Genomic DNA, 14,967 nt, shown 5'->3' with positions numbered 1-14,967 from the left:
GTGTATACATTATGTACTTAATCATAAATTGATTTCATTTAAATATGATTGAAAATGAAAAAAAAAGTGCTTGAATTTATATAATATACCCTACTCCACAGCTATGCTCCCTTAAACCCTAAAAGATGTACCAAAGGGACAATATTCAGGAAAGAGATATGAAAAGAAAGCAAAAGCACAAGAACTGCTATGAAAAATTCTGTGACCAAAGAGGCATATTTTAACTTCCAGATGTTTGGTTTTTCTTTCCTTACTTACAAAACTAAAAAGATGGCACATTTAGAAAGACGGGGTGCCATCCTGAGGATTTTCCAAAAGGCCCACTTGATGTCCCTGTTTCTCAGGCTATAAATGAAGGGATTCAGCATGGGGGTGACCATGGTGTACATCACTGAGGCCACTGCATACTTCCCAGATGACTGTGAGTAAGCTGAACTCAGGTACACCCCCATGCCTGTCCCATAAAATAAGCAAACTACTGAGAGATGAGAGCCACAGGTGGAAAAGGCTTTAAAATTCTTACCTGAAGATGGGACTTTCAGAATGGAGGAAACAATTTGAGTGTAAGAGAAAAGAATCCCTGATAATGGAAAGCCAGCAAAGATGGCCCCAATAAAATACATTAAAATCCTATTGGAGGAGGTGTCAGAACAGGCAAGTTTGAGGAGTTGCGGAGGATCACAGAAGAAATGAGGGATTTCCACTTCTGAACAGAATATTAGTTGTGACACCATTAAGCAATGTAGCTGGGAGTCCAAAAGGCTGATGAAAAAAGACAGAAGAACTAACAGGGCACAACGCTGAGGATTCATGATAACTGCATAGTGGAGGGGGTGACAGATGGCCACAAACTTGTCATAGGCCATCACAGTCAGAATCATACTTTCCAAACATCCAAAAAGGTAAAAAAAGGACAATTGAATCAGGCAACCTGTATAGGAGATGACTCCTTGGTGAGTGTGGATATCCATAACCATCTTTGGGACTGTGGTAGAGGTGAAACCAATGTCTGCTAAGGACAGGTTGAAGAGGAAGAAGTACATGGGGGTGTGGAGGTGGGAGTCAGAGCTGATGGTCAGCATGATGAGTAGGTTCCCCAGCACGGTGGCCAGGTACATGGACAGAAAGAGCCCAAATAAGAAGGATTGTAGTTCAGGGTCAGCTGAAAACCCTAAGAGGATGAATTCTGAGACACTGGTTAGGTTCTGTGATTCCGTGAAGCAGAAGCATTTTTGGAAAGAAAAGAGGAAATTGTTATAAGGAAATTTATATAACCATGCATCAATCAGTGTCTTTTTTCCAAAATTAAGTAATTCATGTATAAAGTATTTACCCTTGAGGAAAATACACCCTAGTACCTGTACCTGAGCAATACTTCTTAGTTAATACAATCGCATTCTTCTTAGATTCTCCTTTCATTGCTTAATTTATTTTAGGCACCCACTATGGACATACTGTAAACAAGGATTTGGAGTTGAAAAAAATTCATGAATTCAGTTAAATATCCATTTACTCCATTGAATAAACATAAATAATAAAAAATATTCTTCTGCTTTTAAGAAAAATGGTCTAATTATTAAAAGGACATTATGAAGCAGTCAAATGTATTTTATTTTTTTGTCTTTATTTATTTTTAAAATATTATATTTAAAAAATATGAGGTCCCCGTATACCCCCCACCCCCTCGCCCCACTCCTCCCCCCATAACGACAATCTCCTCCATCATCATGAGACATTCATTGCATTTGGTGAATACATCTCTGAGCACCGCAGCACCTCATGGTCAATGGTCCACATCATAGCCCACACTCTCCCACATTCCACCAGTGGGCCATGAGAGGACATACAAAGTGCAATGAAATGCATTCTCCTGCTTGGACAATTTATTAATATCTTAGATGAACTGTGTAATAAACAGTCTGATGCCATTTTTTGGATGTTTGACTCCTGACAGCATTGAAGACTTGTCATTGACTTTGATTCCATCCCACATATGGTTTCGGTGATAAGAAACACGGGTGCTTTCCCCACTGGTATAGCTAGAGATTTTAACCAGGCAAAACAAAGTCTTATCATGAGGTCTCTGACTTCTCTACACAATCAATTTAAGCAGGAAATAAACTTTCCAGACCCTCTTCATGTATGAGTGCATGTGCATCAGTGTGCATATCATCTGTCTTGATGTCTGAACCAAAATATTGTTTGTTGGTCCATCCTGAGGCTTCAAAATTGTGAGAAAAATTTAGCATCACACAACTGGATTCTATACTAAAGGCAAGTCTATTTAAACACTTGGTATTTATACATAATAACTTAACCTACACTAGAGATTTTTTGAAAGATTTTCAGTAAAATAATATATGAATACTTCTCAGTTCAAGTGTTTACTATTCTGGCTGAATTTTTTTCTTTTTCTTTTTTAAAGGAGTTACTGGGGATTGAACTGGGGACCTCATAATGTAAAGCAGGTGCTCAACCAATGGGCTACATCTGGTTCTCCCTCATTCATCTTTATAAGTACCCTAGTTGTGTTATGATATAGTGAAGCCTAGGCTTTAGTTCAGAACCGAGAAAATCAGAATCTCTCCATTGGAGGCCACTGTTAATCTAAGCACCTCTAAAGTTAAGAATAATTGCCCTAGAAAAATGTCACAAATGCATGGTGGCTGATGGGTATGGGGAATGGCAGAAAGAGATGAGAGGTGGAGGCGCCTTTGAGACTTAGAGTTGCCCTGGATGGTGCTTCAGGGGTAATCACCGGACATTGTAAATCCTCCCAGGGCCCACTGGATGGAATGTGGGAGAGTATGGGCCATGATGTGGACCATTGACCATGGGGTGCAGAGATGCCCAGAGATATACTTACCAGGTGCAATGGATGTGTCATGATGATGGGAGTGAGGGTTGCTGGCGGGGGGGAGTGGTGGGGTGGGAGTGGTAGGGTTGAATGGGACCTCATATTTTTTTAATGTAATATTTTTACAAAATCAATAAAAAAAAAAGAAAAATGTCACAAATGTATTAAATGCTCCATTAATTTTATCTATTATTATCATTAACACCCTTGCCCTAAATTTAAAATGCAAACCTTTAAAATATTTGCTTTATATGGTAGAGAGAAACGTTGCCAGAAACATTCGATTTTTTTCCTATCCCTGCTTTATTTTGTTCAGTTGTAATTATGTCTAAGACAACCACTGTAATGATTGTTGTTGGTACACTTACCTGATAATGTTTCTATAGTTTTAAAATTAAAGTATCCATAAAGAATTTTCTTGTAAATTTTCCTAAATTGTCATCTCCTTTACATATCTCCCCCAAAACATTCTTGTTTAGTACAAAATTTTGTATTATGTCTCTCTAAAATCTAATTTAACTAATGCATCATATTGCCTGGGGCATGAAAAACATTTCAATAGTCAATTACACACTGTTACACCACACACTGTATAATCTCTGAGGAATAAGACCAATAGGGCTTCATAATTTCTATCATCACTCTGGCTGGAGAGTTCACCAAAATAAAATTCCAGGTTGGATTGTGAAGAGAGAATACTGGCCAGGTGCTTTGTGTCTGGAATCTCAAAACCCATATTGAAACCTAGTTTCACCCCTTTCTATACCAGACTTTGTTAAATATTAAATAAACATGACATGCTCCTTTCCTCATCTATAAGGTAGCAATCATATTTGCACATGTATCGGGCATGATTACACAGATGAAAGGAGAGAAGTTAGAAAGCAAGCTCAGAGCCTCACACTAGAAAGCCTTCAGTAATGCTTCAGGATATTTTATTATCTCTCATCCTTCTCCTTCTCATTTTCATAATTCTCACCTTCATGATAATTTTGAAGTGCACAATAGACAGTTTAGAGTGACTCTGTTCTGGTGGAGGATATTTTTGTCATGCTGGAACCCGTGGTGGAGAAAGAAGGCCTAGGAATGGCAGCAATGAAATCCCTACTGGATTTCAAAAATATCAAAAATAGAAACTCCATAAGCGTCTAAACGGAAAGTTTGCATTTCAAAACCTTCATATTTGGTTATCTCTTCTGCTTTGTTCTAATGATAAGGAAACCAAAGTCCCACATACCCTACTACATCCAATATCTTTATTCCAAACCACTGGACTGAGCTGTGTTATTCCTGAGGCATGACCAAGGTCTAGAGATGCATTGCTGCTTCTTTGCCAAGTGAATGATGGAGGTTAAGACTTTGTGCTCCAGCCTGGAAGGAAAGATGTGGTCAGGCATGGCCCTTCCTATGCACACAGTGACTCTCGAATGAGAGCATACTTGAGTAGGACTCACAATCTGTAAGATTGTAGGTCTCAACTGGATATTTTATGTTTTATGATCTTGAGAGCTCATTTCTCACAGGTTGTAATTAGACAAATTGGTCCCTGTCATCCCTCTCTCAGGACTTGTTAATGTCCTCATTATGAACATAGCAGGAGGAGAACAGTGAAGTTTCCTCACAGGTTCTGGGCCCTTATTGAAATGTATTGAAAGTCTGCTGTATCTCTCAATTTTAATTTTAATTAATGGGGATTTTAGCATAAAATGTGCAATAATTTTTCTAATATAAAGAATCAATGTACCACTTTTAAAATGTATTGTATAATAAAATTAACCAATTTATAAATACCCTATACCCCCAACCAACACTCCCACTTCCCCACTCCTGTCAGCCTCTGGTAACCTCTAATATCTGTCTACATGAATTTGCTATTTATAGGTATTTCATAAAGTGAAACCATGCAGTATTTGTCCTTATGTGTCTTATTTCACAGAGTGTAATGTGTTTTTCATTTGTTTTTTTTTTTTTCTTTATTATAGAAATTTTGTGTTCACAGAATAATCCTGCATAAAATACAGGATCTCATATGGTATCCTATTATTATTATTATTATTATTATGATTATTATTTCTCAGTATACCTTTTATTTTTTTAAACATAGTTAGTTCACACAAATGTTACATAAAAAAATTTGGGGATTCTCATATGCCCTGATCCCTAGTCCTCCCATATCTTTCCACATTAACAACATATTTCATTAGTGTGGTATATTTGTTAAAATTGATGAACACATTTTGGAAAAAAAACATGGATTATAGTTTACATTGTAGTTTATACTCTCTCTCGCACATTTTTATAAGTTATGACAAGCTATATAATGTCCTGTATCTGTCCTTGCAATATAATTTAGGACAATTCTGATTATAACTTCTAAACTATTAACTATAATCTATAGTTTACCTCAGGCTTCAAAGTTTTTATTGGACAGTGTATGCTTTTGAAAAAAAATTGTTGTGTTAACATGTGTGCAACCTAAAATATCCCTTTCAAATATACAATTCAATATTGTTAATTACATTAACAGTGTGGTGCTTCCATCACCACCATAGATTACCAAAGTATTTCCATCACCCCAAACAGAACCCTTCTACCAAATAACCTGTATTCTGGTTTCTGAATATGAATTGGTGTATTCTAATTATATCATATTTATGAGTACCTACAATATTTTTCCATGGCTTATATCACCAAACAGGATGCCTTCAAGGTTCATCAACGTTGTAATACTTAGAGCTTCATGATTTTTTTGGCTGAATGAAATTCCATTGTATTTATAAATAACATTTACTTTTCCACTTAAGTTTCAGTTGCTAGACACAAGGCAACTTGTTTGAGAATATTAGGCCTCCCCATGATGTGAGTAAATACCATCCTGCTCATTGTATGTTTCTCCACCCACTGATACAACACACTATGACAAGATGAGCACCCATACAATCCCTAGAAGCCTGCCCCAGGTGTACCCTGTGCCAGATACCCCCCTCCCCATCAAACACCTTGCACCAGTAACCCTTTCTTATTATATTATCTAAAGAGTTTTCTCAACATTATAGTTACTGTGAGGATATTTTGTGGACTTAAATCATCAGAAAGTTAATTGCAGCTATGGCTGGTTACATCTAAAATCAAGTTACTCCTCCCTTGCTTTCAATAGTGAGAGACATCTCATCCAGTTAATTGAAGGCTTTAAAAGAAGTGATTATTTCAGCAGTCAGAAAAAAGAATTGCCATGTATAGTTCAGATTCGGTAAAAAAACCTTCATTGGCGTTCCCATCTTGTGGCCTGCCCTGCAGAATTTGGACTTGCCCATATCATTTTGGTTCTTTTTCCCTAGAGAACTCTGAATAAAACAGGTTCCTTCCACTATTTGGTAATTGTGAATAATGTCTTTATGAATATCAGTGTTACAGTTCATACTTTCAATAATTTTGTGCATATTCTTTGAAGTTGTACTACTGAGTCATATGGTAATTAAGTTTTTTTTTTTTTTTTAAGATTTATTTTTATTTATTTAATTCCCCTCCCCCGGTTGTCTATTTTCTGTGTCTTTTTGCTGCGTCTTATTTCTTTGTCCGCTTCTGTTGTCGTCAGCGGCACGGAAAGTGTGGGTGGCGCCATTCCTCGGCAGGCTGCTCCCTCCTTCACACTGGGCGGCTCTCACTATGGGTCCACTCCTTGCGCGTGGGGCTCCCCTACGCGGGGGACACTCCTGTGTGGCACGGCACTCCTTGCGCGCATCAGCACTGCGCATGGGCCTGCTCCACACGGGTCGAGGAGGCCCTGGGCTTAAACCGCGGGCCTCCCATGTGGTAGACGGAAGCCCTAACCACTGGGCCAAAGTCCATTTCCGTAATTAAGTATTTAACTGTCTGAGGAATGGAGAGACCGTTTTCTCATTGGTTCCAACATTTTACATTCCTTCCAGTGATGTATGAAGGTTCTTATTTTTGGACATCCTCACCAACATATGTTATTTTCCATTTTGCTTTTTAGTTGTATCAATTTTAGTGGGTGTGAAATCCCATCTCATTGTGGTTTTGGTTTGCATTTTCTTAATGGCTAATTAAGTTCTGTATCTATTTATGTCCTTACAGGACATTTGTAGAAATTTTTATTCAAGTTTTGTCCATTTTAAAAGTTTGATTGCTTATCTTTTTGTTGCTGTGTTATAGGAGTTGGTTACATATTCTGTATATTATACTTCTATCAGAAATAATTTTTCATATATTTTCTCCCATTCTGTAAGTTGTCTTTTACTTTCTGATAAAGTCTGAAATGCACGCGAGTTTTACGATTGATGATCATTTATTCATTTTCTTTCTTTTGTTGCTTATGCTTTTGTGGTAATATCTAATAAACTATGGCCTAACACAAGATCCTGAAGCTATTTCCCTATGCTTTCTTCTAGGACGTTTATATTTTTGAATATTTTGGAAGATATTTAGGTCTTTGATCCATTTTGTGGTAATTTTTTATATAGCAGAAGGTATAGGGATCCACCTTAATTCTTGTGTATGTGAATATCCAGTTTGCACAACACCATATATTAAAGAGACTAGTTTCCCCCATTTAACTGTGCTTTTCTGGGTTGTCAGAAAACAACTGGCTATAAATATAAAAGCTTCTTTCTCCAAATTCAGTTCCATGGGTCTGTATTTTAGTCCTTGTGACTATGCTGTTTTCATGACTGTAGGCTTAAAATTGGGAAAAGTGAGACCTCTAAATTTGATCTTCCTTTTCAAGACAATTTTGGCAACTCCTGTCCAAATAAAATTTGATGATTGGCTTTTGGTTCCTGCAAAAAAAGCTGCTGGATTTTGATTAGGATTGCATTGAATCTGTAAATAACTTTGGGAAGATTTGACAACATAGCAATATTTAGCCAGCCAATCCATAGACATAGATCATTCTTACATGATTTAGGTCTTTAATTTCTTTCATTAATATTTTGTACTTCTCATATTTTAGTCCTTTATATCTTGGTTAATTATATTCCTAGATATATTGTTATAATGAATGGATTTTCCCCTTAATTTTGGCTTCACATTTTCCATGATTTGGTCGTCGGTAGCCTAATGATTTTTGATTGTTTTTCTATACCTCACCTCTTTTACTTTGCTGAATTTGTTATTAGTTGTATTAGCTTTGTTTTGTTTTGTTTTTTTCAGGGTTTTCTACACATAGGAACATGACATCTGAAATGAGGGAATGTTTTACTTCTTCCTTTCTTATTTGGATGCTTTTAATTTCTTTTCCTGGCCTAATTGTTCTGGATCACAGTTAAAGTACATGTTGAATAACAGTAGTGACAATTGACATCCCTTTCTTTTTCCTAACGTTAGGTCGAATGATTTTGGCGTTTCACCATTGAAAATGAAGTAATTTGCTGATTTTTCATATATGCCCTCTTTAAAATTATGGCTATTTTTTCTATTCCTAGTTCTCTGAGTGTTTTATGAAGAACTGTGCTAGATTTTCTTCATATGCCTTATCTGTGTCAATTCAGAGGGCTGTGGGTTTTTAAAAATTCTATTAATGTGGTGTATTATATTAATTGATTTCCTTACACTAAACCACCTTTGCAGCTTGGGATAAACCTGACTTATTCATTGTATATAATTGTTTTAATGAAATGTTGTTACTAGTTTGCTAGTATTTTTTTGATTTATATTTTTTTGTTTTTTACTATTTATTTCATTTTTTCCTATTTCATGAGGGTAAAATTGATCTGTAATTTTCATTTCTTGTGTTATCTTTCTTTAGTTTTGGTTTTTAACAGGATTCTGACCTGTTAGGATTAGGAATTGTTGGGAACTGTTCCTCCCGCTTCAATTTTTTGAATTGTTTGAGCAGGACTGATGTTAATCCTTCTTGGACTGTTTGGAAAAAATTAACCAGTAAAGACACCTGGACATAGGTTTTCCTTTGTTGGATGTTTTTGATGGCAGATTTAATTTTTTCCTCGTTATTATTCTGTTGAGATATTCTATATCAGTGTAGGCAGCTTGTGTGTTTCTAAGAATTTGGCCAATTCATCAGGACAGCTTGCTTTTTTTAGTGTATAATTCCTTAAAAATACTTTTATAATCTTAAATTTTTTTTTCTGAGGGATTGGTAGCAATTCCTGTACTCTCATTTCAAATTTAGCTATTTACATCCAGTCTCTGTATTTCTTTGTCAAGATAGTTAAGTATTTGTTGATTTTACTGATCATTTCAAAGAACCATTTTGGTTTTGTTGATTCTCACTATTGACTTTTTAAACACAGTTTTATTGAAATATATTCACACACCACACAGTCCATCCAAAGTGTACTGTCAATGTCTTTTATTAAAATAACAGAGTTGGTCTTTGCCGTTGCACTTGGGAAATTGTTGCTGTTCCTTTAGGGACTATAATAGAGCTCCCCTGGCTAGGAACTCAGCACTCCCTCAGTTGTTGTTTTTAATTGTAACCACTATGAAAATATCCAAACTTTTTTATGTACCCTGGGTATATGCCCTGGAGAAATCCTGCCAACCATGTGTCCCCTGCCAATAACATCCCACAACAGTATTCCTCCCCTGCCATTGTTGAAACTCTCTGTGATCCAAAACTTCTTCAAAAGTGAAGCCCAATATATATCCAGGTTCCAAAAATAGTAAAATGGAATATAGTGATGAGTTTAAAAGTTAGATATAGAATATATATTAATTTAGAAAAATTAAGGTAAAAATAAATTGGGGTATCAAAAAATTAAAAAATGCAAAAGCTTTCTTTTTGATGTTTTGCCTTCCATCACTGCAATAAGTGTTGCCCTGTATGCAAATTGGCAAGGCAACTAATTCCGTCTTTTCCTTAGTGTCTATATCATATCTTTTTCTTTTTTCCCCTAATCAATTAAGCTTATCTTCACAAATGTTTTAGATCACAGTAATTCATATATACAATATACAATACTCCCACATATCCAACATAAAATCCTTTGCCCTTCCACAGCAATAATATTTTTACATATTCATATTATATTTACTGAAACTGGTGTATAGATATTGAGACAATAGCTCTCAAGCAAGGTAACATTTGGGTTTACATTGTGGTTTATATTTTAGACTATACAATTTTCTAAATTTTTAGTAATCTTATGTTTTACATTATGATTTACATTTTAGCCTTTCAGCCCCTATATATTTTTGGTGTAATTTTACATGTCTTATATCCATCCTTGAGTACTCTTGTGTAACATTTCTATTGCCCACACAGTTACATTGGTTCCATCTATTCAATACTTATTTCCCCCTCCCCTTAGGGCCCACAGTGACAGTTAATCTTCATTGCTTGAAGGGCCATGTTCAGAGATACTAGCAACAGTGCTGAGGGCTTGAGATACTCAACTGCCCTAATGCACTGGGAGCCACCATTTCTCTTGAGAGATAGTCCTCCCCAAGATGTGGGTATACCTTCACTGACTCCCGGGGATGAGTCTCCCTGGTGCTGAGGGATTACCTCCAAGTACCAGCTGATGATGCAACTAGAAAATGACCTTGAATAAAAGGATCAACTTGGACCAGCAGAATATCTCAGTCTACATATAATACCAGGAGTTAAAAATGCTTTTTGACTTGAATAAAAGGGGGAAATGGAAAGGACAAAGGAGTTTATATGGCTATGAGTATCCAAAAAGAGCCGGGACATTATCAGAGGGGTTACCCTTATGCACACCTGAGCAGAGTTCAGAGTTCCAGAGACAGATAAAGTAGATACAACCCCAGGTATTGGTTCTTCTGAGGGCTACAGAGACCCACAGGTTCTATGGTCATGGCAGATGGAGTTCAGTGCCATGTCAGTTGGCCCTACTTTAGAGTTTGTGTTTCTATGTGATGGAGCTGAACTTAGATGTGATCTTTGTCCACAAGTCTCTCCTGTTACTTTTACTGGAACTGTAGTTTTGCTGGGGTTTAATGTATACCCAGGGCACTTGAATCTCTGGACTGACCATGTGATAGCCAGGCCCTGAGCCTCAACAGACTTGCAACTCCTACACTCTAGTTTATTGGACTTACTCCATTCAGCTAACATGGAAGTGAAGAAGGTCAACCACCACACCAGGGAGCCAAGAGTGCCTGAAAGCAGGAGAATTGTGTCCAGCATCCATGTGGAATCTAAGCCCTCTCTTGATATAGGTGTGGAGTGGACACAACCATTCTAAGGTCCACAGGATGGAGGAATAGAGTATGGATTAGAGTGGACTTACTGATATTCTGTCCATTAACTATTGTGATTAGTAATCAAAGAAAATGTGGCATTGGTGTGGAGAAAGTGGTCATGGTGGCTGCTGGGGGTAGGGAATGGGAGGAAGAGATGAGATGTGGGGGCATTTTTGGGACTTGGAGTTGCCCTGGGTGGTGCTGCAGGGACAGTTACCAGACATTGTATGTCCTCCCATGGCCCACTGGATGGACTGTGGGAGAGTGTGGGCTATGATGTTGACCACTGACCATGAGATGCAGCGGTGCTCAGAGATGTATTCACCAAATGCAATGACTGTTTCATGATGATCAAGGAAGTTGTTATTATGGGGGGAGCAGTGGGGTCAGGGGGGTGAGGGGTGTATGGGGACCTCATATTTTTTTAATGTAACATTAAAAAAATAAAGACAAAAAAAGATAATAAAAAAATAACAGAGTTGTGCATTCATCATCAGTCAATTTTAGAACATTTTCATTACTCCAAAAAGAAACATCACAACCACTTAGCAGTCACTTTTTTTTTTAATTTTTATGTCATTTTATTGCTACATTCAAATATAGCTCACTACTGTTTCAAAGTACTTCAAAATGTCTCATAACTACTAATTATTAATAACCATGTTCTGAAGGCATGATATAAAATACTAAAGCCCCAGGACACTAAAGTCACTAGGCCAAGTTTCTGCCACTTTTTCCAGCTGAATAATAACAACTTATATTTAAATAGCACCTTACAGTTTTACAAGTACTCTGGTGATCATTATCTAATTTATGTTTTATTTATTTATTTATTTGTTTTTATATAGTATGTAACTATATTTCTTTCTTTTTTTAAAAATTTTTTAAAAATTGATTTTGTAAAAATATTACATTAAAAAAATATATATGAGGACCCCTTCAACCCCACCACCCCCATCCCACCACTCCCCCCACAGCAACACTCATTCCCATCATCATGACACATCCATTGCATTTGGTAAGTACATCTCTGGGCATCTCTGCACCTCATGGTTAATGGTCCACATCATGGCCCATACTCTCCCACATTCCATCCAGTGGGCCCTGTGAGGATTTACAATGTCCGGTGATTGCCCCTGAAGCACCATCCAGGGCAGCTCCAAGTCCCTAAGACACCTCCACATCTCGTCTCTTCCTGCCATTCCCCATACCCGTTAGCCACCATGTCCACTTTTCCCACTCCAATGCCACCTTTTCTCTGTGGACATTGGATTGGTTGTGTCCATTGCACCTCTATGTCAAGAGGAGACTCAGATTCCACATGGATACTGGATGCAATCCTCCCGCTTTCAGTTGTAGGCAGTCTAGGCTCCATGGTGTGGTGGTTGTCCTTCTTCAACTCCATCTTAGCTGAGTGAGGTGAGTCCAATAAATCAGATTGTAGGTGCTGGAGTCTGTTGAGGCTCAGGACCTGGCTATCACATTGTCAGTCCAGAGATTCAGATCCCCTAAATATATCTTAAACCCCAACACCAACTACAACTCCAGCACAGTAGCATGAAAGTCTTATGAAGAGAGATCCCATCTGAGTCCAGATTCATCACGCATAAACACCAGCTCCAAAGAAGGGCCATCTGACATGGCAGTTAACCCCATCTGCCATGACCATAGCACCCATGGGCCTCTTTAGCCCTCAAAGGAACCAATACCTGGGGGTTGTATCTATATTATCTGTCTCTTAGACTCTGCTCAGTTGTGCATAAGGGCAATCCTTCTGACAGCCTCCAGACTCTTTTTTAGAGACTCGTAGCTTCTTAATGCCTCTATTCTTCCCCAGTGCCACATAACTGTTTATCTAATTTCATATCCATACATTTATTTATATTTGTATTTATTTATATAAATTGAATCATAGAACATGTGCTTTGTTTCTGGTTTCTTTTGCTTAGTGTAACTTTAAAAATTGTAATGGTTTTGTAATTTGAGAAAATATAGGTTTATAGAAATGTCATGTAGATATACAATGTTCTCATATACTCCCTTATTGTTGACAATTTGCATTAGTGTGGGACCTCTTTTATAGTTTGATGAAAGAATAGTAAAATGCTACTTAATTATAGGTCATAAATTACATTAGCTGTATATATTACCTTATTATTAACACTTTGTAATATTTTCATACATTTGCTATAATTCAAGAAAAAATATTCTTATGTTTGCACTATTAAACAGTTTATGTTCCACAAAAGGGTTCCCCATGTTTATGTCTTCTAATTTACCTTCTAGTCACATACAAAACCCAAAATTTCCCCTTTCATGCACGTTCACAAGTGCAATTCAGTGCTGTTAAATTGGGCTCACAGTAATGGGCTACAATCACCACTATACATTTCCAAATATTTAAATGCCCATATTCAGGAAATAAACCTTTTCTTGTTCAGTTGCTTTCTGACTCTTGTAAGAGTTAAAGGGAGGTAGGATTGCTATCATACTCCTTTCTTCCATGGACACCATTGAGGAAACATCAAATTCATTCTTCCCATTGCCATCATATAGAGACTCCTAAAGTGACTGAACAACTGTGGAGGCTCTTCATCAGAGGATTAAGCTTTCAACCAACTGATAACAGTCTGTGGAGCCATTTTGAGTAAAAGGGAACACTCATGGATTGTGTGGTAATGAGAGATCCAATACCAAGTGCTCCAGAGGCTTTGAGTTTGTTGACTATGCCACTACAGAGGAAGTGGATGCAGACACGAATGCAAGGGTACACAGGATGGAAGAGTTTTGGGACCAAAGAGGGCTGTCTCAAGAAAACACTCTCAAAGACCAGATGCCTGCCTAACTGTGGAAAAAATCTTTGTTGGTGGTATTGAAGAAGACATTGAAAAGCATCACCTACGAGATTATATTGAACAGTATAGGAAAACTGAAGTAATTGAAATCATGACAGACCAAGACAGTGTCAAGAAAATGGCTTTGCTTTTGTATCCTTTGAAGACCCTGACTCTCTGGATAAGATTGTCTTTCAGAAATACCATACTGTGAAAGGCCCCAACTCTGAGATAAGGAAAGTCCTGTCTAGGCAAGAGATGGCCTTGCCTCATCCAGAGTTTGACGTGGTTGCAGGAACTTCAGTGGTGCTTGTGGAGGTGGCTTTGGTGGGAATAACTTTGGCTGTGAAGGGAAGTTCAGTGGTCATCATGGCTTTGGTTGCAGCCAAGGTGGTTGTGGATATGGTGGTAATGTTTTTAGTAATGATGGAAGCAATTTTCGAGGTGGCAGCAGCTACACAATGATTTTGGCAATTGCAACAATCATTCTTCAAATTTTGGATCCATGAAGGGAGAAAACTTTGGAGGCAGAAGCTCAGCCCTTATGGGGGGTAAAGGCCAATACTTCCACTAACCACAAAACCAATGCGGCTATGGCAGCTCCAGCAGCAGCAGTAGCTACCACAGTAATAGAGGTTTTAATTACTGCAAGCAAACAAAGTTTAGCAGGAGAAGAGAGCAAGAGCCGTGACAGAGAAGGTACAGATTACAATAAATTTGTGAACTCAGCCAAGCAAACTGGTGGTGTGGCCTAAGTCACACAAAGAAGACATGTTTTAGACAATACTTAGCTGTATGGTCAAAAAATCATGACACTATTTTTGACTAATTTTAAAATAGGTTCTTTCTTTAATGTGGGACGTGTAAAGCATTCCAAAAAAAGCTTTTAATGTAGTTTTTTCCCCACCTGTGTTGTTGATTGTTAAATGTAACATGACTCTGAATAAATGTTCTGAATAAATGATTCTGAATAAATGGTCATGACTCTGATCATGACTCTGAATAAATGTTCCTCTTAAAAAATGAAATAAAAAGTGGAGTTGTTTATTGAGGATACAGTAGTATTGGATTTCTTATTTATCCTTT

General features: G+C 37.3%; 1 protein-coding gene across 1 annotated transcript; it reads right to left on the bottom strand.

The window, feature by feature from the left end:
• Positions 1-254: 254 nt before the first annotated feature.
• LOC101416186 (olfactory receptor 7E178-like) lies at positions 255-3,842 on the bottom strand. Its single transcript, XM_058281052.1, has 2 exons — positions 3,837-3,842; positions 255-1,334 (listed from the first exon to the last, which is right to left on the bottom strand). Exons 1-2 carry the CDS (start codon positions 3,840-3,842, stop codon positions 255-257), a joined length of 1,086 nt encoding a protein of 361 aa, XP_058137035.1.
• Between the last annotated feature and the right edge of the window lie 11,125 nt (positions 3,843-14,967).

This window comes from Dasypus novemcinctus, chromosome 19 (assembly GCF_030445035.2).
Source record: "Dasypus novemcinctus isolate mDasNov1 chromosome 19, mDasNov1.1.hap2, whole genome shotgun sequence".
Lineage (NCBI taxonomy): Eukaryota > Metazoa > Chordata > Mammalia > Cingulata > Dasypodidae > Dasypus > Dasypus novemcinctus.
The sequence above is the reverse complement of the archived record's forward strand: the minus strand, read 5'-3'. Positions and strand labels throughout refer to the sequence as shown.